This window comes from Carcharhinus amblyrhynchos, chromosome 16 (assembly GCF_965287045.1).
Source record: "Carcharhinus amblyrhynchos chromosome 16, sCarAmb.v2.hapA, whole genome shotgun sequence".
In the NCBI taxonomy this organism is placed as follows: Eukaryota; Metazoa; Chordata; class Chondrichthyes; order Carcharhiniformes; family Carcharhinidae; genus Carcharhinus; species Carcharhinus amblyrhynchos.
Genome location: NC_137339.1, coordinates 5,394,044 through 5,416,291, shown reverse-complemented (window position 1 = coordinate 5,416,291; position 22,248 = coordinate 5,394,044). Strand labels below are relative to the sequence as shown.

Genomic DNA, 22,248 nt, shown 5'->3' with positions numbered 1-22,248 from the left:
GAAGGAGATAGGACAGAGAATGTCCGAGACCTGTGGGGTCCTTGATTATGCTGGCTGCTTTTCCGAGACAGCGGGTATGTAGATGGACTCAATGGATGGGAGGCTGGTTTATGTGATGGACTGAGCTACATTCACAACCCCTTGCAGTTTCTTGTAGTCTGGGTCAGAGCAGGAACCATACCAAGATGTGATACATCAGAAAATCGTGTTTTCAATGCAACATCTGTAAAAATTGGTGAGAGTTGTAGTGGACATGCCAAATTTCTTTAGCCTCCTGAGAAAGTAGAAGCGTAAGTGGCCTTCTAAAGGATATTGGCTGGTTATGTTCAGAGCTAGTTGGCTCCAGGTAACAGGTGAGACTGTGTAACTTTCAGTCTCCAGGGTTGGGCCACTTGTTCAATACCTGAGGGCGTCACCTAACCAGTTCCGGAACTACAAACACCTTTTATTTGCAGCTTACAACTTCAGAGTGAAGAGTGTCAGGAGCAGCCGGGGGAACAGGCTTCCAGAATCTAGAAAGAAGTTTTTTTTGGGAGAGTGAGAGAAATCATAATGCTTGCAAATGGAAATTACGATGTTCACCTGCTGCACAAACCCAGCTCCCGCAAACCGCTGGGCAAACTAGCGCAAAGAGTGGAAGAGGTGAAGAACCCCTGGAGGCAGAGCTGCGCGCTGGAGCTCAGTCACAGCGAAGTGGCCAGGTTGGCCACTGACGCCCTGCTGGAATCCGGCCTCTCCGCTTACAAGCAGGCTCTGGTGGAGGAGAGGGAGTTGGGTTTTTTGTCTGAGCTGGAGATCGCCTATATCATCCGGAAAGGAGCTGCCAAGCTGCCCGAGCCCATGGCGGAGCTCCGCGGGAGGGGCAGACGGCAGAGTTACAGTGAGGCGGACGCTCAGTCGGACCTGACTTCAGGTACTTACTTCCCCATGCAGTCAGACTCGGAGGCTCCGCTGTTGGACCTGGGCTGGAGCAAACCCCAGCACAGTGTCTCCCTACCCTCAGAGACGCACATCATCTTCCAAAGGGACAGGAGTCACAGCATCAAGGACACCATCCGCCAGCTGCTCAGCAAAGCGAAGTCGGTAAGGATATGATTTTCTGAAATTAAATGAATTATTAATAATGCACAGAATAGAGAGAAACTCAGAGCAGCGATTGCAAATGCGCAATGGGGAAAAGCCACAGTCTAGCGTCCTCCTACCATAATACACTCGGTAACAGTGACCATAAAACTATCACTGTCATTTTAAAAAAAAACCCATCCAGTTACTATTGTCCTTTCGGAGAGGAGATCTGCCGCCCTTACTTAGTCTGGTCTGGACTTATCCTGTACAAATTGAGGATCTCTTCTTTACCTTATCTGGCCTTTTCATGTAAGTTAAGTGTCTAAACAAACATGTATCCCACCCCCCAAAAAATTGACAAAGCATCAGCACAAAGTATGAATGGATCCATTGTAGAATCTCACCTCTGTCCAATATCAAACATAATAATGTCATTACAGCAGAAACTCGCCATGACACTTGCTCAAATCTAATCCAGTGATGTACAAATAAGTTAGTCTTAAACTATTCAATCTTAAATTAGACTCTTAGAAATAGGTAGGATTCTCAGTTGTGTTGCGTTTTTAAATGGAACCTTAAAACTTTTGTATATTAACCAGAACATGGGAGCAGGAGGGCTCTACACAGTCATGTACAAAAATTAGACACAAAATACTACAGATGTTGAAATCTGAAACAAAAATAGAAAATGCTGAAAAATCTCAGTAGATCTGACAGCATCTGTGGAGAGAGAATAGAGCCAATATTTCGAGTCTGGCTGACTTGAAACAAAGCTTGCTGTCCCTGAGCACCCTTTCTCATTCTCCCCATCTCTCCTTTCCAACCTGATAACCCAGCCCTCCAACCTGGCCAACATCCCTCCTCTTCACTCTTGTTTCTAAATTATATTTTATTTATATATTCATAAAGGTATGCACAATTTGAGTGTGACAGTACATAAAGTCACTATATAGAGCAATTGTTTAAGTGCAGTATTTGGCACGCTAGAATGCCTCAATCACTTAGATGTAGATTACATCTGCATTTGCATGTAAATTAAGCATATAGCCTGTGTGATTTTACTCCGATTCCAGTCCTCTGGCATTTTTATTCATTCTTTCACAGGATGTGGGTGTTGCTGGTAAGGCCAGCATTTGTTGCCATCCCTAATTGTCCTTGAACTTAGTGATTTGCTAGACCATTTCAAAGGGCAGTTAAAAGGCAACCACATTGCTGTGGGTCTGGAATCACATGTAGGCCAGGCCAGGTAAGAACGGCTTCCCTAAAGGACATTAGTGAACTGGATAGGTTTTTAATGACAATCAGTGATAGTTTTATGGTCACTATTACTGATTTGGATTATGGTAGAAGGATGCTAGACTGTGGCCTTTGTAGTAGTCGCCCCAAGCTGCTGTGTATCCCTCAGCACATAGTGCTGGACAGAACTCAGTTGTTCTTTACGCTGGAAGACCAACAAATTTAAGACAGGCCAAAGGGCATCTTTCATCAAGTTGGTGTCCTCCATTGGTAGTTGATATCCCTGGTTTGTTTCCCTGGAAACATCCCAATGAGCACAGAGGGCATTATGGAATGGTTCAGAAAGCACTCCATCTCTTTCCAGATCTCTTTTCCAACTGTTCATCCCAGAGGAGCTGGAAGGGTCACTTTCCTCTCCATGCTAGTGTTGGATTTCCAGATATGAATGAAGAATCTAACTAGTATCGGTATACTCGCATATGCTATATCTTGGTGTTTGTTTGAAAGTTCTGGCATTGAGGTGTTTGGACAAATGATTATGACAGTCTGCTCGGCTTACCGTTCAACAGGATCTTTTCCTGTGGGGCCTCAGGAACGTTGTGTGTGGACCACTGCCTGATGAGTTGGTGCTCAAATGTGCATTCCTGCAGAAATACTTCCACCAAAGAGTGGTAGGACAGCACAGTACAACTGAATGGTGCATTATATGGTAATGTGGCCAGACACATCCTTTTACAGCCCCAGGACAGACAGAACCTCAGCATATGAGGACACCTCACACTTCATAACTAGGTTCTTTTCCACAATACAGCAGGATCATCATTCCCACATACCCAGTTTCTGTTTAAGTCTGGCTGTTCATGCATGTCCTGGCCCCTCCAAATCATAGTCCAGGAGAGTTTCAGGTCATCAGGAATCAAAGGATCAATTGATCCCATTTCCAAGAGACACAACCTTGCTCTTTCCATGATTCATTTTGGATTTTGAGGAAAATTTTGGAGGATCCCAAGATAATGAGCTCTTCACCTCCTAGAGATCCTCCTGTTCTTTATTTAGACAATCTTCAATTGCACTTCACTCTCAGTTCGGTACAGCTTACTGAGGTTCAGTATTTTCAGCAACAACAGTCATAACTGTGTCCTCCAGCATATCCAAAAATGAGCAGTCTAATTTCCAACTCAACTATTCTAGGAACTCAGCCAATACAGAAACTTCCTGATAACTCTTACAATGCCTTCAATGTGTAATAACATCTCTTTGGGCAAATTTCAATGTAATAGATTTCCTTGAGATGCTATGCAAATCTTGTCAGCTTTGAATCAGTTGAACTTCTGCCAATTTTCACTTGGTATTTCAAAGCAATGTTGCTGGTTTGTTGTTCTTCATCATTTGTGTTATATGATACATTGGGGAGGGCCAGTAAGGTGAAAATGCACAATGGTGTATTTGTTCAGAAGGCAGTAATTTGACTAGTGCTGACGATCACATGGTGAAGAAGATTGTATAGCTGAAGCCACCTGATACAGAACTACCCCTGATTGAGCATCAGTAGGCAATATTGGAAAGTCACAGAATGGTCAGTGTGGGAAATGTATAAGAACAAAAGTGGTTTGTCCTGCATCAATGGAATGAGACTTCTCTAAAATCTAATTAAGGTCAAAGAAGGGCTGCCCTGTGGCAAACAATTTGACCTAAGAATGCTTAATGATGACAATGCCAAAAATACAAATGTTTTCACTCCCAATGACCAGGTGTGGTTAACTTGACCTAATTGACATGTTCAAGTTATGATAGAACAAACAACAGATTTTTATTCATTGGCAACAAGCATCTTTAACATAATAAGAAAAAGTCCTGAGATATAGAGGTAGCAGGAAAGGGAATAGGGAAGGAGCAAAAGAGAAACTTGGCCAGTGGTGGGTTTCATGTGGGATCTTGATGAAGATGAGGTGAGGAAATTTAGGGAGAGAATTCCACACTGTGGGTCCTGATGACTGAAATGCACCTGCCAATGTTGGGATGACTCAAGGTGGGGTTACAGAATAGACCACAATCAGAGAAACTGAGAGTTTGGTGGGCTTTAGTAGCTAGAGTATATTAGAAATCGAGAGGGTGAAACCGTGAATCATTAAGTGATAAATGTTAAATTTGAGATGTTGAAGAGTGAGGAGAGAGGTTAGTTGAACAAGGACCAGGCTAATGGGTAAACAGTAAAACATGGGCAGCAGAACTTTTACAAAGTGTGGAAGGTAGAAAGCCAGCCAGAGGAGCATTGGAGTAGTCGAGACAGGAGGTGACAAAGGCATGGATGATGGTAACAGCAGCAGAAATGAGAAGATGGATGGTCATAAAAATATTAAATGGGAGGTTATTAAAAAAACTCATCATGCAGAAAGTGGTTAAACTATGGAATATTAATGAGACACTGTTCTTGTATCCTAATAAATGGTATTAGTTAATTGCTTAGAATAAAGGAACACTGCAGGATAAGGGAAGCAATGGAGCAATAAAATAAAAGCAAAATACTGTGAATGCTAGCAATCTGACACAAAAACAGAAACTCACCAGGTCTGGCAGCATCTATGAAGAGAGAAACTGGATTTCAAATCTGTCTGACTCTTCTTCTGAGCAATGCAATGGAGCATGGTGGCTCATGTGGCAAAACAGACAGGCACAGGCCTGATGGGCTCAATAGCCAGTTTCTCTGCTTGATATTTTGCAATTCTATCTGCTGCCTTGAATGTACAATTCACTGAATAGGTTCTGGAACTTTACCCCATCTTTCACTTCAGTCAGTTTGCTGCTTATCATTGTTCCACAGAGTTGCATTTGTACAGGCTAATTATCTGCTGATAGTTCTTCTAACCTCTATGATTCTAGGGAGAAAATTTGACACTGTTCAAAAACTGTTATTAAAATTCCAGTGTTGGACACTTCCATGTGGCATAGGGAGATTGCTTTTTGTTAAGTCAGTGTGTGCTTTGCTAATTTAGTTTGCATAAAATAAAATGTACAAGATTCGTGTCCTTTTTTCCTTGCAGCTCATTGCGATTGTGATGGATATATTCACTGACATTGACATACTTTGTGACTTGTTGGAAGCTTCTAATAAACGAGGAGTCCCCGTCTACCTACTTCTGGATGAAAGTAACTTGGAGTATTTTATACTGATGTGTGATGAACTTGACATCCAAAAAGATCACCTTATTGTAAGTATTTCTGGCCTTTACTATTTCATGTAAAAGATGATGATCAGTTTTAAATGGCAGCTTCCTTTGCATTAGTTACATCAGAGATTACATAATTCAAAACCTTCAGTTTCTATGATTTTGTGAAACCATTAATTACGGAGTGAAAAGATTCTTGTATTAGAAGAACTCTCTTTCCCACATACTCGCTTTCAGTGGATTACTCTCCATATTTCTTGCCTTATGGCTACCCTGTGCTGTCCCCCCAGTAAAGCACAACATGGGGCGGAAATTCCTTTTACACCTGAAATGGAAGCACCACAAGAAACTCATGCCTCAGCCATGATCTTATTGAATGGCGGGGCAGGCTCGAAGGGCTAGATGGCCTACTCCTGCTCCTATTTCTTATGTTCTTATGTTCAGCTAAAGCAATTTTTATCACATTTGATATGTCTTTCAGGAGTTCTACCCATATTACAACATTAAAGTCAGGGCTGCAATGAGGCTAGTATTTAGTAAGGTGCTGTTTTACAGATTGCTATAGATGCTTTGCGAGCACTGCAGAGCATATTAAGCAGTCAAGGGTTCTGACGTTGTCAGCCTCCGGGGAACTGGCATCTGATACCCCTCAGTTCTGTGGACATTGAGAATTTTGTCATTGGACATTCGGATGAATCATCAGAAAACCCATTGCTTTGGGTAAATTTAGATTGTGTGGTGTTGATCCATCAAAGTCACTGGAACAAGGTTTTAATCAGAAAATATTTTTCAGGAACCTCTGGTAAGTCTATATAACTCTTTGGGCAAATTAATTTTTTTAAAGTTTAAATCAGCTTTCAAAACTGGGCCATAATATTTTCTCTGTCGAATCCCTTTCCTAAACATCTCCAACTCTATTTCTGTCATATGATTTTCCTTAAAACCCACCTCTTTGACTAATCTGTTCTAATATCACCTTATGTGGCTCAATGTCAAATTTCATTTGATAGCTCACCTGTGAAGTGTCTTGAGATGTTTCACTCTGCTCAAGTTGTTGTATAAATGCAAATTGTTGTACAATGTATATCATTACAAAAGCTAAATTGGTAAATTGCCAATGGTAGGATCCAAACCCATCTCAATGAATTTCTTAGTTCAAGCTAAGGCACTAAAAGCTGATTTTACTGTCCAAGTAAACCTCTGTCTCTCTCATTCCCATATAGTGAGTAAAAGTACTGTGATTTTTTTTCTTCCCTTCTAGAACATGCGGGTCAGGAGTGTGATGGGAGACACGTACTGTACAAAGTCTGGGAAGAAGTTTCATGGTCAGGTGCTGGAAAAGTTCATGATTATTGACCTGGAGCAAGTGGTGGCAGGCTCATACAGGTAAACAATGAGAATGTGATTTGCATTAAATATTTCAATTGTTGCCAAATCATTACCTGATCTATCCCTCCAAATCATAGAATCCCTACAATGCAGAAGAAGGCTATTCAGCCCATTAAGCATGCACCAGTAACAATCCCACAACCCCACATATTTTACCCTGCTTGTCCCCTGATACTAAGGGGCAATTAATCTAACCCGCATATGTTTCAAGTGTGGGAGGAAACCGGATCATCCAGAGAAACCCACACAGACGCAGGGAAAACGTGCAAACTCCACAATGGCCAGAATTGAACCCGAATCCCTCGGACTCTGAGGCAGCAGTGCTAATCACTGTGCCACCAGTAGGGAAATCTTCTTCCCAACTTCCTACATTTTAACCTGTCTCTCACACCTTCATCTTCTGAGTCTGTTTGAACTGTCCCTGTGCTCTTGTAGCCAGCCTCATGTCTCCATTCTTCAGAAAATTCAGCTTATCCAAATCTCTGTTCACCAAGTCCTAACTCATACTATGTCCTGTTCACTCATCACCCTGTGCTCAGTAACCTACATTGGCTCCTGGTCAACCAATGCCTAATTTTTTAAAAATAGATTCTCTTCCTTATCTTCAAATACCTCTGAGGTCTCACATTCTTTGTAACCTCCTCCAGCCCTATATTCCTCCAACTCTAGCCTCTTGTGCATCCCTCAGTTTGTTTGCCCCACCATTGGTTGAGCTTCCTTCAGCTGCCTAGGCCTAAAGTTCGACATTTTCTGCCTGTCCTTCTTTAAGATACTCCCTAAAACCTACCTCTTTGACCCAACCTTTAGGCACATGTCCTAAAGCCTCCTAATCTGGCTTTGTATCAATTGTCTGATTTTCTTTTTGTGTGAAACACCTTGGGAGATTTTGCTACATTGAAGATGCTTTCTAAATGCAGGTTGTTAAATATTGCTGTTAAACCATACATTAACTCCAACAGTCTCAATCTTAGAATGGCACATTTACTGCATTAGATGTACATTTCTCATCGGTTTCCTCTTCCCTACCTCCCAAACTGGACGGATTTGAGATCAGCATTGTCTCCAGTTTTTGTCCTACAGTGAAATGTCATTGACATCTTTCCAAGAAATGAATTCACTAACTGTGCTACAAGTGGGAGAGGGAATGAGTGCTGGGCTACATTTGGCATTAATTTGCATTTAATTTAAATAAAACAACACATGTAATTGAAGCAGCAAAAATTGAAGTACTTCCCATTGCTGTTGACTGACTGTCACTGATTAGTTTCTGGAACAATGGGTATGACTATGTATGAGAGTTCCCCCATTCCCCTGCCGAGACGCTGTTTGGTGATGTTCCCAGTATTGTTCAAGGGACACAACTGAGAGCCCAGCTTCTCTTGAGAGTTTGTGTAAACACAGATTTTACTCCTTTTAATTGAATTGATAGGTATTTTGCTAATCCCTCCTCCTGAACTCAAAGTCAGTGTCGCAGTCTGGTATTTAGGAAGATCTACAGTTCAATTTGTAATGGATGGTAAATACTGGCCTTTCCAGCCATGCCAACTTCCCATACACACATTGTTTAAAAAAAAGGCCCTGCCGTTTTAATAAGTTTCAATCAGGGCTCTGTAATTAAACACGTCTCAACAAGCTTCAGTTAGTGAAGACAGAGTAAGTGAAGTGAGTGGAAATCATCCACAATTCCCGCTCCTGATTGTACCCTGGGTTTTTGTTTCTCACCGTGTGTTTGTGTGTTAATGGTCAGTGGGGACTTGCATGAAGAATGACTGAGAAAGGGGTACAGGAACGGTCCCAGCATTTGCTGATTATGAAGCAAGAAATAACTTGCATTTATGTAACATATTTTACAAGCTCAGGACAACCCAAAGTACATTTTTAAATTTCCTGTTGGAATGTAGCAAATGTAGCAGCCAATTTAGGCACACTTTCATTTTTCCCATTCTCCAGGTATGGTAGGCAGTCAGATGAACACCATCTTGTTTACTCAATGGGAACTGTTCAGATAGGTAGAAAAGTAGGATTTGTTTCAGCCTTGAGGCTGAATTGGAAATCAGGGGAGGGTAGTTACTTAGAAGAAAACTGGGAGGACCAATTTTGGTCAGAACTATTCAACAGTAATGAGAAAACGCTTTTTTTTTAAAAAGCAGCATTGTCATTGGATGATCCTTGTCTAAAATGAGTAACAAGGAGAAGTGAACTGCTTTACTTAAAATAATGAGTGTTCAGATATCACTGAGGTTACTTTGCATTTTTGAAGGGCAGGAGAAATCTGAAGAGAACTCCTGTCAAAAGGCTGTTGACGCTGCACTGAATTGAAAATGCCAAGACTGAGATTGATGGGTTTGTGTTGAGTATGTAGTAAAAGTGGGTAAATGAGGTTAAGGTATAGTTGAATTGAATGGCAGGACAAAGTTGAGAGTCTGAATATTCAACAGCTTGTTGCCACGTTCCGTAGAGTTAGTGATCCCGGTATTGTGTGATCGGCAGGTTTCAGAGACAAGCATTTCCCTCGGGTGACTTGGGTTCAGTGATGTGTTGACTTGGCTCTTTCCTGTGTCACGCTCATTAACCCTCAAACAATCAACCCTACCGATGCCATTGACACTCCTTGTTTTAATTAAAAATATGCAACAGAATTTTCCTCCCACCCAAACAAAAGGAACACTAGACATCATGAGATTTAAATAAAACACTGTGCTAAAAATGCACAGTAAGAAGTCCCACAACACCAGGTTAAAGTCCAACAGGTTTATTTGGTAGCAAAAGCCATTAGCTTTTGGAGTGCTGGCTGCCCCTGACGAAAGCCAGCGCTCCGAAAGCTAGTGGCTTTTGCTACCAAATAAACCTGTTGGACTTTAACCTGGTGTTGTGAGACTTCTTACTGTGTTTACTGAAGGCCAACGCCGGCATTGCTACATCACTAAAAATGTACAACAGCACTGATCTGAAAAAAAAATCAAGGTAAGTTCTGTTCAAGGTTTCCTCCACAAAATATAAATCTGTCCAATTTGTACAGAACCAACATGGTGTCAAATTTTATTTTAAGTTGACTTTATTCACTGATTTTGTCATAGAATCTTTCAACGCAGGAGGCTATTCTGCCCATTGTGCCTATACCAGCTCTTTATAAGAGCTATCCAATTAGTCCTGTTCCCATTAGCTCTTTCCTCAAGTCCTGCAGTTTCTCCCTGTTCAATAATTCATCCAAAGTCCATTTTGAAAGTTACTATTCATAGTCATTAAATTATTGAATCTGCTTTTGGACTGTACGCTTTTGATCATAACTGTCTCCTCTTTTTCCTGTCATCATAATTTTAATCAATTGATCTGAAATCAATATCCTCTCTACCAATCCTACCAGTGGGAATCAGTGAGAAGCCCATAGATGTCACTGCATACATTGGCTCAACAAATCTTGTCCCAGCAGTCGAGAGTTGAGAGGCAAGTGGTACGGTTGTTGCCAGTTACACTGGGAGCATTAAACAGGATATCCTTAGAATCACTTGTGTTAACTGAAGGCATGGCTGGGGTAACAGCTAATCCTTCTATAAAACTGGCTGATTGGAAAGGGAGGATTTTGATGCTTTTCATTTGTGACTCGGAGCTAGTGAGGTTAATTTAGTTTTAAAAAGAAGCAGATAAAGTTCCAAAGCCAGCAGCCTTTTTTTAAAAATCATTTAATGTATTCTAATTTTTTTAAAATTTTTTCTTTCTTTTGTCCTGTGCTAGAAGTAGTCATACCATAGAACAATACAATCCCTACGGCGCAGAGGCGATAGGCTGGGAGCGATGGTCCCTTGATAATTAAAGACATTCAGTGCCTGATTTTAATGAGGGACTGGACACCAGTGGGGATGGGAATGCTGAAATCTCTTCCCCCTCCCCTCCACCCCTCCACCTGCCTGCCCGCACCTCCCCTGTCCCTGTCTTCCCATGGCCCCCATCCTGCAAACCCCACACACAAACATCACTTTACCTTTGTCTTGGGTTGCTCCATGGTGGGTGAAACTTCCATCCCTGGGTCTTGACTTCAGCTGTGTCCTATCATTGGCTTCACCACTGCCTGATTGGCATGGGGTTTGGCAGGATTCCTGGAAAAGAGGAAGCACGGATCTCTTTCTGGCTCTTGCTGGCACGCAAGACCCCCAACTCTTCAACATGACTCCAAGTTAGCAGATTAGGAAAGTGCAGGAACTGCACCTGGAGGTTTGCTGGTGTGAGGGGAACCATTCCCTCACTAGAGTCTACTGCAGGGTCATCAAGAATGAAATTTTAGGAATAGCTGAAATTATACTAAGGGAATAATCTATTGATGTATCTTTCAAATATTGAAGAAGACAAAATGGAAAAACAAATCCAAAAAGGATCAAGCAATTTTCTCATGTCACGCCCTACTTGGCCTGTTTGTGTAGGAATAGGAGGAGACCATGCAGTCCCCGATACCTGTCAAGTTCTGATATAACTGAATTGTGGATCCAAATCTAAACTCCATCTGTTCACTTTGCTTCAGTTGTTGATATCCTTACCGTAACAGATATCCATCAAGCTCAGTTTTGGCATTAATATATCCTGTAAACTGTACATAACACAGGAACAAATGATTTATCGATCACATATTACTGGGAATATGCCAAAAAGTCTGATGCTATATTTGTTGTGAAATTGGCTCAGTATTCAGACTGGATCTACATTGTGTTTAATTCATTTCACTTGCAAGATACATTGAACAAGCACAGTTTTTATACTTGCCATTGGAAGGAGAATCACAAGTAGATCAAATGTGATAAGCTCTCTTCCTTGAAGATTGTAAGAGAATCGATTTGCAATACGCCTTATTTTATTCTGGTGGTGACCCACTGATTACCATATTTATTAAATTCAATTTTACAGAAGTGCCACAGGATTTGAATTGCCAAATTCCAGTTGCTGTTTGTGAACTTTCTAAAACCTTTACATAAACAAGAAACAAATTTAAGGTAATTGACAAAAGAAGTGGGGTTAGTTGGCAACATATCCTCTTATTTGAATTTTGGTGTACAGCTCTTTTTTAAATTCAGTCAATGTGAGTTTATGATTTTGAGCTGGATTAATGAATCATTTGGATCTGCTGTGTAGAATTATGTAAAAATTACAGCTTAAACAGCGTATTTGGCCCCACCAGTCTGTTTTAATGTGTATTCTCTGCAGCAACAGTAGTTCAAAATCTTTGTCCCAAATCCCCTTTCCTTTAGCCATCAACCCAAGCTATTCTTAAATGTTAACATGATTTCTACTTCTATCAACTGACAACTATCTAGATGGTTGGGGGGTGCTGTGGATTTATTCTCTGTCCTAAATATCTTGTATTTAATCACATCTATATTCCACAGTTTGTCAATTGTTGCACATGTGTGTTTCTGACCTATCCATTCAGTTTTTGAGGATGAATGAATTTTTTGATTCTTCTCTTCCACTTCCTCCAACTGAAAGGGACATTCAGTCTAAAAGTGTATTTGATAATCCAAGTGGTACCATTGCAACAAAAGCTAAAAAGATTGGATTTACTGCCAGCAGTGTTGTAATCCTGCACAATGGCAGTGGTAACATGCAGGTGACCTTTGCCACACCTTTCAGTGGTATTCATGGAGTTAAGTGCAGAGAAAGAAGGAAGAGTCATCCTTGGCCTTTTCTTACATATTGCAGCTGTGAGCAGAGTTGACAAAGTTCTCACAGTGGATTATCCACTTGTTTTCTCAACTGCAAGTAGTGTTTAGTCCAAAAAGGCTGAAAATTCCCATTAGATGTTAAAGGAAAATTAACCATGTGTTTTTTTTTCTAGCTTTACCTGGCTGTCAGGACAGGTTCATCTGAATTTTGTCACAGTATCGACTGGACAGGTAGTGCAAACATTTGATGAGGAGTTTCGATGTCTTTACGCAGAGTCGAACCCGATTGAGCGTTTCTCCTCAGTGGACGATGATCTTTCTTATCATGCGTCCGAACTCAGGATCCTTCCAGAGCGGCACAATGTGATGGAAAGGCTGCTGGAACCAATCCATTCCAACCCATCCAGCAGCCAATCGGGGAGTAGTCCTCGCAGTGTCATACAGTTAGCTACTCCAGCTGCTAAAGCATTCTGGGAACGCAAGCAAATCAGCCCTTCTACTTCCAATAGCTCTTCTGACATCGATTGCAAAATCAAAGAGAATGACAAGTCAAGCAATAACCTGACCCATGATCTATTGGCAAGGCCTAGTGGATTAGGCTTTTATGATACAAGCCCTAACAATAGGCAAGGTATACGTTCTCCAGTCAATTCTCACTTTCAAAGTCAAGGGGCAGCTATCCAGCAAAGAAATCCCATAGTCCCACCTAAACCAACTAAAATGCCAAAGGATGATTTGTCCAATGCAAGAAGGCCAACTCTTCCAACATCACCACGTCCATGGCTTGCCAATTCATCAAGGCCCAATCATGCAGAAGTTCCCCATCAAGCCGAAGATCCCACCAAAGATTCACACAAAACTTCAGGGGGTTTGACAAGGTCAGCAGATCGAATGACCCTTGGCCACAGTAAATTAGAAATGATGATGGAATATAATGATAAAATGAAGATGAAAAATGTTTTCAGTAGGTTTCAGTTAATGAAACATGATTCTTGAGCATGGAATTAAAGCAAAATACTCCAGATGCTGGAAAGCTGAAAATAAAACAGAAATTGTTGGAAAAACTCAACAATGTATGGAAGCATCTGTGGTGATGGAAACAGAGTTAACATTTCTTCAGAACTTAAGCATGGGATCATCTGACAGTGATCTCTTTAGACTGTTTCCTACATAACCATTCCTCGATCACCTTACTGACAGTTGCAGTACCGAAGCTGATATGTTCAGTGAAGAAACAGTTTCCTACACAATTGTTTTCTGGAATCTGTGAGGGATATGATTTGTGCAAGATGAATGTTTCACAGGGTCGACCTGATTTACGGTCACATGTACAGTGATAATGAAGATAAGTGACAATGGTGACCCTTTGAAAGGGCATCATCATGCAGTTAGAAACTTTGAGGCTGAGGGAGGGAAGTGGTTCAGATGAATCGAGAATATGTTGAAAAACACTTCTTGAAAGACTGTCCTTTAAATGGCTTTCTTTAATTTGCCCATTGCTTCCTGTTTATCCAGCAGAGGAAATGTTGGGCAGACATGTTAAAGTCATCGTGGTCTACAGAACAGAAAAAGGCCTTTTGGCCAATTAAGTTTGGCCCATTGGCCCATTTTGGTCCCCATTGATGGGGATCATCTGTGATCCCCACTGGTGTGGACCTCCATCAGTGGGGACAGAAACTTTAGCAAGTCCAGATGGTTGGTTTGCTAAGTAGATGCAGAGCGGCTTCCTTGGCGCAAGGCTGATTATGTCCAAAGAAATGGCCCGGAAAGATTGCGACCGGCATCGGACCATTTATTCCTTCCCGCTACTTCAGCAGTGCAGCGGGCCAGGAAAATCACACCCTACATTTCAAAAGTGCTCAATTAGCTGTAAGTACTTTGAGACACCAAATAGTCATGAAAAGTGCTATATTAATGAACATTTCTTAATCCATTCATATCGTGTCAAATCTCTGATTTCAAAAGCTTAATGGGATGAGAGTTTGTTTTTAAAATGTTAGCCTTTAAAATATTCTAGTATATAGTTTCAATATCACCTTTTCTAACTGTGAACTTGTAACAAGAGATGCTCTTTAGTAGGGAATCAGTTCAACAGGGGGAGAGGACTTTTGTCCTTCCAAATTTGAGCTGAGGAGGAAATTAGTCTGCCACTGAGATTATGTTTTACTTCTGTGATGGAAAAATAATTGACAAAGTCAATTAAAGACTGGCAAATGAACCAGAAACAACAGGAGGAAATATATCATACATTGCAAGTTATAATGATCTGGAAAGTATTGGCTTTGGATGATGTGAACACATTCAGTATTAATGTTCAAAGGAGAATTGGGTAAATGTTTAAAGAGAATTATTCCCAGGGCTTTGGAGAAAGAACAAGGGAATGGATTTAATTGGAGAGCTCTTTCACAAAGCCAGTACAGACAGGATGGGGCCAAATGGCCTCCTCCTCTACTGCATCATACTTTGAAACCAAGTTGTTCATGGTGGAAATAGTTCAAGTGCATACAGATACAGGAATTGGGGTGTATCAGAGGGAGGAAATCAAGTACATTTTCTTTTACCCTAGAAAATTGAGAAAGCTGATTTAACTGGGTCTTTTTTTCAAACGTGTGCTTATAATTGAAAATTCAGTTGCACATGATTAATCTATGCAAATTATCCCATCTATGTAAATATAAAACTTTCTCTGAAATTGTTGTTTAATTCCAATAAATGTCACTTATTATGAAATTTCTTTGCATTCTGTTTCATATAAAAGTGTTCAATTTGTAAACTATTTAGTACAGCACATCAGGGTCCCTGCTCCTGATTTGCAATTGTTTGACTACTGCAGGAACCTGGGTGTTTCTGAGATAGGTGTAGAAAATTATAGGTTCCCTAAATCACCAATAGGAGGATGGGCGATTTTTTTTTTTTACCTCACCACATCTTGTGCAAATTGTGCCAATTCTGAAAAATGGTGTGCAAGCCTAAAAATCGGTTTTGTGCCTGGTGCCAAATGGTTTGCAATTGTTCTGGTTCCTTTCTAATGGCACAAATCGAACCCAATTAGCATATTTAAAATAGCATTTAAATATGCTTTGCCGATTCGACCCTAGATTCTCCAGCCCCCAGGATCTTCTGATCTTTGGGAGCAGTGTGAATCTGGCAAGAATCATTACTAGTCTCCACAAGCATAGACAAGGAGCTATGGCCATGCGGCAGTGGTTCAGAGTCCATTGAATCCCCTGGATGGTCAAGGACATGGCTTGGCAGTGCCCACCTGGCACTCTAGGGCTAGCTGGGCACTGCCAGGATGCCTGGGACAGTGCCACTGGTCTGGGGCCAAAGTAGGGGTGGGGCCATTATGGGAAGAGCTATTTCGGGGGGGGGGGGCTCATATGGCATAAATTGGGGCATGTTAGGCATCATGTGGGGGGGGGGGGCATGAAGGGGGATCTGTTGGGAGAGCCCCTTTGCTGGCGAACTGTGTCAGGGAGGGGAAACATGCTGTAATTGAAGAGGGGAGGGTCCTGCTCTTGATGGGGGAAGTAAGGAGTTTCCCAATGCACTGAGAGATCAGGGTGCCTTTGGAAAATGCCACCCGACTGTTTTGTAGCCAGGCTCACTGGCATGTTTAGCCCCCTCCACCAGAACTGGCACACAACCCACTGCTCTCCAAAAAATGACTTGAGTATGGGACGAATGTGGTTTAGAGCACATTGAACAGACTGGCGTGGGTTGCTCCAGTATTCACTCCATTATTGCAGACAATTTTTTAGGGGGTGGGGTAAATTGCAGCCAATGACTTCCAACAAAGGTAGTTTATTCCTGAGCTCCACAGTTATATACAACACTGTGCTCTGTCCACACTCCGAGGGAAAACTCCCGCCACGTTACTTCTTTTATAGCATGTCATCACGTTCTTACATAACCACTTGGTCTGCATCATCCCCTTTAGTTGGGACAGCCAGTGGTGTGGGATCAAACAGTGTGCACAACAGATGTGCAGAACATTGTGTGACATACAATTAAACAAACTGACAATGCATAACTATTCACATATATATATATGGAGGCATGGATGTAACTGTAGTTGTAATGGAATATCTCCACTTCCCTGGATGAATGCAACTCCAACAAGCAGCTCAACACCATCTAGGACAAAGTGGCCTGCTAGATTATTACTCCTTCCACAAATATTCAATCCTTCAATAACCGATGAACAGTAGCAGCCTTATGTACCTTCTACAGGATGCACTATAGGACCTCACCAAATTTCCTTAGGCAGCACCTTCGAAACCTATGACAACTACCAACTGGAAGGCCAAGAGCACCACCTGGAAGTTTCCCTATAAGTCTCTCACCATCCTGACCTGGAAATATATCACCGTTCCTTCACTGTCGTGGGTCAAAAGTCTGGAATTCCCTCTTAAAACATTGTGGATATACCTACACTTTGGGGACTGCAGTGATTCAAAAAGGCAGCTCACCACCACCTTTTAAAAGGGACAACTAGGGATGGGCAATAAATGCTAGCCTAGCCAGTGATACCCACAGCCATAAATTAATTTTTAAAAATAAGCTGTAGCAACTAGAGCATAGCCCATCATGTCTTTTTCTTGCCCTATCTTTTCTGTTGGAAAGAAATACTGAAACTTGAAAGTCGGTGCTAGACTAAGTGGTCATAAAGTCCTGGAATCTTACATTTGGCCTCATCGAGCACCCTGATCGTATGGTCACACGGGCTGGTGGTGCTGTAGTGTTTTTCACTGTTAGCAACACAGGACATTTCATCTATGTGTTAGGTGCAGGATAAGCCACATCGGTCCACTCGTCTTTGTTGAAAATATTGCAGATAGTTGGAAAATGTTCCGAAAGGAATGGTGAATTTACTGCGGCACTGCACTCTCTGCCAAGCCAGAACTGGGGAGGTGCAGTAAATGTCAGACTTGTTCATGCCACCCAAAGAATAGTGACAGTACACCCTGGTTTGAATCATTCTATGCTTCATGTTGGTTTTGGGGTGAATGAGGTTCCTCTTACACAATGAGTGACTTGGACATAGGCTGTATTAATTTTTTCTTAAACTATTTGCTTACAACCAAAATTCCATGATAAAAAGCATGACTTTCTTTACACAAGCTATTCAGTGACCTTCTCCTTTGGTGACCCTTGGTCACCTGATCTGATGTCACGCTTACATCGTCAGTAACGTCACTGTCTAATTAACACAACATTACTCCTGTACACACGTCTCCTTTAATAATTATAAATGATTGAAATACATATTATCAATCAGCTTTATGAGCTTTGTATTCATCGCTATCCTGGTCAAGCACCTTGATATCTGCTTCTGCCCCGGTGTCAAAAGTAGGCTTAATGCCCACAATGACCAGGTGTTTCTTGTTTTCCTTGGCATCTCTAACGTCATTTCGGAACAAATCAAATATCATTGCAATAGGTGTTTCTTCAATACAACGGACCTTAGTTTAGTCTGAATTTTATTAAAAATTAGGTAATGTGATGTATTTTGAGATTGGCTGTCAATTATCCATGCCCTTGAGTAGTTCCACATTCTTCAATTTGGGGATTAAAGTCATTCAACTAGTTCTGAAAGTTCCTGGAATGAATTGTGTATTGATACAGAAAGAAAATTCTTTACAGTAAAACTAAATTAGTTCCAATTATATTCAGTAAACCCTCAACAATCATAACCGTTTAAACTAAGAGTTACCTGAAAGAGCTACTAATTAGTCCCACTCTCCTACTCTTTCCTCAGATCTGATCTTTTATTTCCCTTTTCAATTATTCATTCAATTCTCTTTTGAAAGTTATCAATTCCACCATTCATATGGATACTGCATTACAGATCATCATAATTCATTGAGTTAAAAAGAAGTTTCATCAGCCTCTGCTTTTTTTTGGCCCATTATAAGTTCCATATAAGCCCATATAAGTTCGCTGATGACACTAAGGTCGGTGGTGTTGTGGATGGTCTGGAAGGATGGCAAAAGTTGCAGCAGGACATAGATAGGATGCAGGACTGGGCGGAGAAGTGGCAGATGGACTTCAACGCGGATAAATGTGTAGTCGTCCATGTTGGCAGAACCAACGGGATGAACGAGTACACTATCAAGGGCAGAAGTCTGAGTAGTGTTGAAGAGCAGAAGGATCTTGGGGTCCGGGTCCACAGGACTCTTAAATCGGCCTCGCAGGTGGAGGAGGTGGTCAAGAAGGCATATGGTGTACTGGCCTTCATTAATCGAGGGATTGAGTTTAGGAGTCGGGAGGTAATGCTGCAACTTTATAAGACCCTTGTCAGGCCTCATTTAGAGTATTGTGCGCAGTTCTGGTCGCCTCACTATAGGAAAGATGTAGAAGCTATTGAGAGGGTACAGAGGAGATTTACAAGGATGTTGCCTGGACTGGGAGGCATGCCTTATGAAGTTAGGTTGAGGGAGCTGGGACTCTTTTCCCTGGAGAGACGAAGGTTGAGAGGCGACCTGATAGAAGTTTACAAAATGTTGAGAGGAATAGATAGGGTGGACTCTCAGAGGCTATTTCCCCGGGTTGAAATGGTTGCTACGAGAGGACACAGATTTAAGGTGCAGGGAGGGAAGTTCAGAAGTGATGTTAGGGGTAAGTTTTTCACTCAGAGGGTGGTGAGTGAATGGAATCGGCTGCCGTCAGTGGTGGTGGAGGCGAACTCGCTGGGGTCTTTTAAAAGACTTCTGGATGAGTATATGGGGTTTAATGAGATTGAGGGTTATAGATAGGTCTGTAGGTTGGTAGGTGTTGATGTGATCGGCGCAACTCGTGGGCCGAAGGGCCTGTTTGTGCTGTAGTGTTCTATGTTCTATTATCTTTAATCTGTGTCCTCTAGTTACTGACTGAAGTGGTGTAATTCAATATTAAATAAAAATAGCTTTGAAATAGGCAAATGTAGTTGTGAGCATTAACAGCTTTAATAGAATAGTTATCTGAGTCCTTTCTCAGCATGATGGTATGGGAAAGTAACCACTTCAAACCTAATGACCTTCACATAATGGGTCAGTAAAAGTATAATAAGAAGCACAGACTTCAGCAGGAGAACCAATCAGATAAAGGGAACAGCTGCACCCTGTATAATTCTGCTCATTTGTGTAATGATGTAGAGATGCCGGCATTGGACTGGGCTGAGCACAGTAAGAAGTCTCACCACACCAGGTTAAAGTCCAACAGGTTTATTTGATATCACAAGTTTTCAGAGCGTTGCTCCCTCACCTGATGAAACAGCAGCGCTCCAAAAGCTCATGATACCAAATAAACCCATTGGACTTTAACCTGGTGTTGTGAGACTTCTTACTGAGCCTTTGTAGAAGAGAGATACCCTGTAGAAGCAGTTCGTTTATCCCAAGTATGCTAGTGATTAAAAGTTTCTGGCCAAAACCTTTCAGCCCTTTCAGCCAATGGGATCTTTCCCAGAGTCCGCCCAGAGTGTTCCCTGGTGATGCTGGGTTCTAATCATGCAAAACCCAGGATACATTGGCAGGGCTGGAAGATCCCAGTGCCTACCAATGGCAGGCTGCCTTTGCCACTGGAAAATACACTGTGGGGAGGCAAGGGGAGGGAGGAGTAGTGGAGGCAAAAAATCTGTCTCTCTCTTACTCCAACGTACAGGCTTGAGTGATTTCAATCTTTTACCGTAACATTGATCTTCCTGTCATTGGAAGCAGTTTCTCCTTATTTATTCTCACTATTCCTCAATTTTGAAGATCTCTATCAAATTTACCTTTAACATTTCCCGTCTCGACAACAATCCCAGTCACAAAATCTGCTTTGGCGAAGTGTCTGCTAAGATTTAGAAGAATTACTGATCCGAGGCACCTGATTTGGCAGTTCACATTTTGAATAGCAAGTAGGACACGCCCTTTCCTGTCTCTATACTTCAGCCTTCAATCATTACTTTAGCCTTGTAGGCTATGGAGATCTGCCAATTTGCATGATAAGCTCTCACTACTCACTATTTTCATGAATAGAAGTTTATATTTGAAACAGATTGCAGGGTAAAGAAACTGGCCCAGATATTCCAGTCTCCAGAGGATTGGAGACTGGGCATATCACCTAGGACCCCTTGGAGGTCTTGATGGCTGACTTCTAAGAATTGACCAAGTAATGTGAGCTTATATCGGGCAATTCCCCTGCTCCCCAGGTCCCTTGGAGAATGTCTCTGACTCTGAGCTAGAGTCAGACACTTTGGACAGTTCTGTGGACTTGCCTGAATAATTACTAGGAAAAATCTGAGCAACTACAGAACTGACTGTCCCCCAAATAGTCACAATCTTACTGACACTGCTCGCTCCCCCAACCACCCAACCAGACTTGACTACATCCCATCACCCAACTATCCCTCCAACCTGATTGTCCCTGCCTGAACCACCTGCAACTCTGCCATTGTACTCATTTATCCACTCACTCATTCACTAATATTCACACTAGATATTTAAACTGATCAAGCAACAGTTAGTGCTGTAAAAAGAGGGCATGTTTTGTCTTCCTGATGCTGCAGGCCTGCCATGGAAATCTCCAACTGACACTGCACTCTGCATTTCTGAACAAGCTAGGCTCAGAAGACCTTGCAGAAAATACAGAGCAGCATCGAGGCATGGAGTTCAAGTGGAGTAGCAATCTGACAATGATTGCTCTACACCGAAAACTGGGGCCATAGTCTCATAAAGTTCCTGCAGCTCAGAGGGAAACATAACCTTTCTCCTTTTCCTTGTGCCCTGTCTCAATGATCTTGTTGTTGCTCTCAGCTTTCACATTTCAATAAATCCTGGAAACTGTGTTCTAGGAAACCCATTGTCTGCATGGAGCTGTCATCACAGAAATGATGAATCAATCCCACATGGTCTGAAGGAGTAGTCTTAGCTATCCACATCGTTCTTTTCATCTTACTTCATTTTCTTGATCTTTTGATCACTGGAGTAAGTGATGAAATATATTCTGCTTTTATTAGGAAATTTGCACCAGGTTCAAGACGTTGAGTGTAAAATGCAACATTAATGAAAAAACAATGCTAAATACTGCAGATGATGGAGATATGAAATATAAACAGAACATGCTGCAAATACTCAGTTCAGGTAGTTTCTATGGAGAGAGCATTAGTCAATGACTGGAACTTGTCACGGAAGTGGTGGCCTCACTCTACTCCCTGGACTGAAATTCTAGGGGAGAGCCCTTGTCTGTAGAGCTGGAAGGTCCCAACCTGGCTATTTGTTAATTGGTTCAGATTGTGGAGTCCTCCCCTATACACCCCATTCCCCATCTGGGTGGACGTCCTGCCCAGCAGCCACCGGCCAATGCTGTCAGTCACCCACAAGGAACCTTGGAAAGTAGGAGGATAAAGTAAGTTGGGTAGTTTCGCTGGGCTCATCAGGCAGATCCTAGCAAGCGTAGAAACATAGAAGATAGTGGAAAGAGGAGGCCATCTGGCCCTTCAAGCCTGCTCTGCCATTCATTACAATCACGGCTGATCAACCACATCAATAGCCTATTCCTACTTTTTGCCCATAATCTTTGATCCCATTTGCCCCAAATGCTATGTCTAGCCACCTCTTGAATAAATTCAGTGTTTTGACATCAACTACTCCCTGTGATAATCAATTCCACAGGCTCATCACTTTTGAGGGAAGAAATGCCTCCTCACCTCCATCCTAAATGGTTCACCCTGAATCCTCAGACTGTGACCCCGGTTCCTGACACACCCACCATCAGGAATA

At 41.9% G+C, this 22,248-nt stretch overlaps 1 protein-coding gene across 1 annotated transcript; it reads left to right on the top strand.

The window, feature by feature from the left end:
• The first annotated feature begins 441 nt into the window (after positions 1–441).
• On the top strand, positions 442–15,222 carry fam83c (family with sequence similarity 83 member C). The gene is made up of 4 exons (XM_080204369.1): positions 442–1,083; positions 5,343–5,510; positions 6,730–6,854; positions 12,679–15,222. The coding sequence occupies exons 1-4, from the start codon at positions 553–555 to the stop codon at positions 13,499–13,501; spliced, it is 1,647 nt and encodes a 548-aa protein (XP_080060495.1). The 5' UTR covers positions 442–552; the 3' UTR covers positions 13,502–15,222.
• The last annotated feature ends 7,026 nt before the right edge of the window (positions 15,223–22,248 follow it).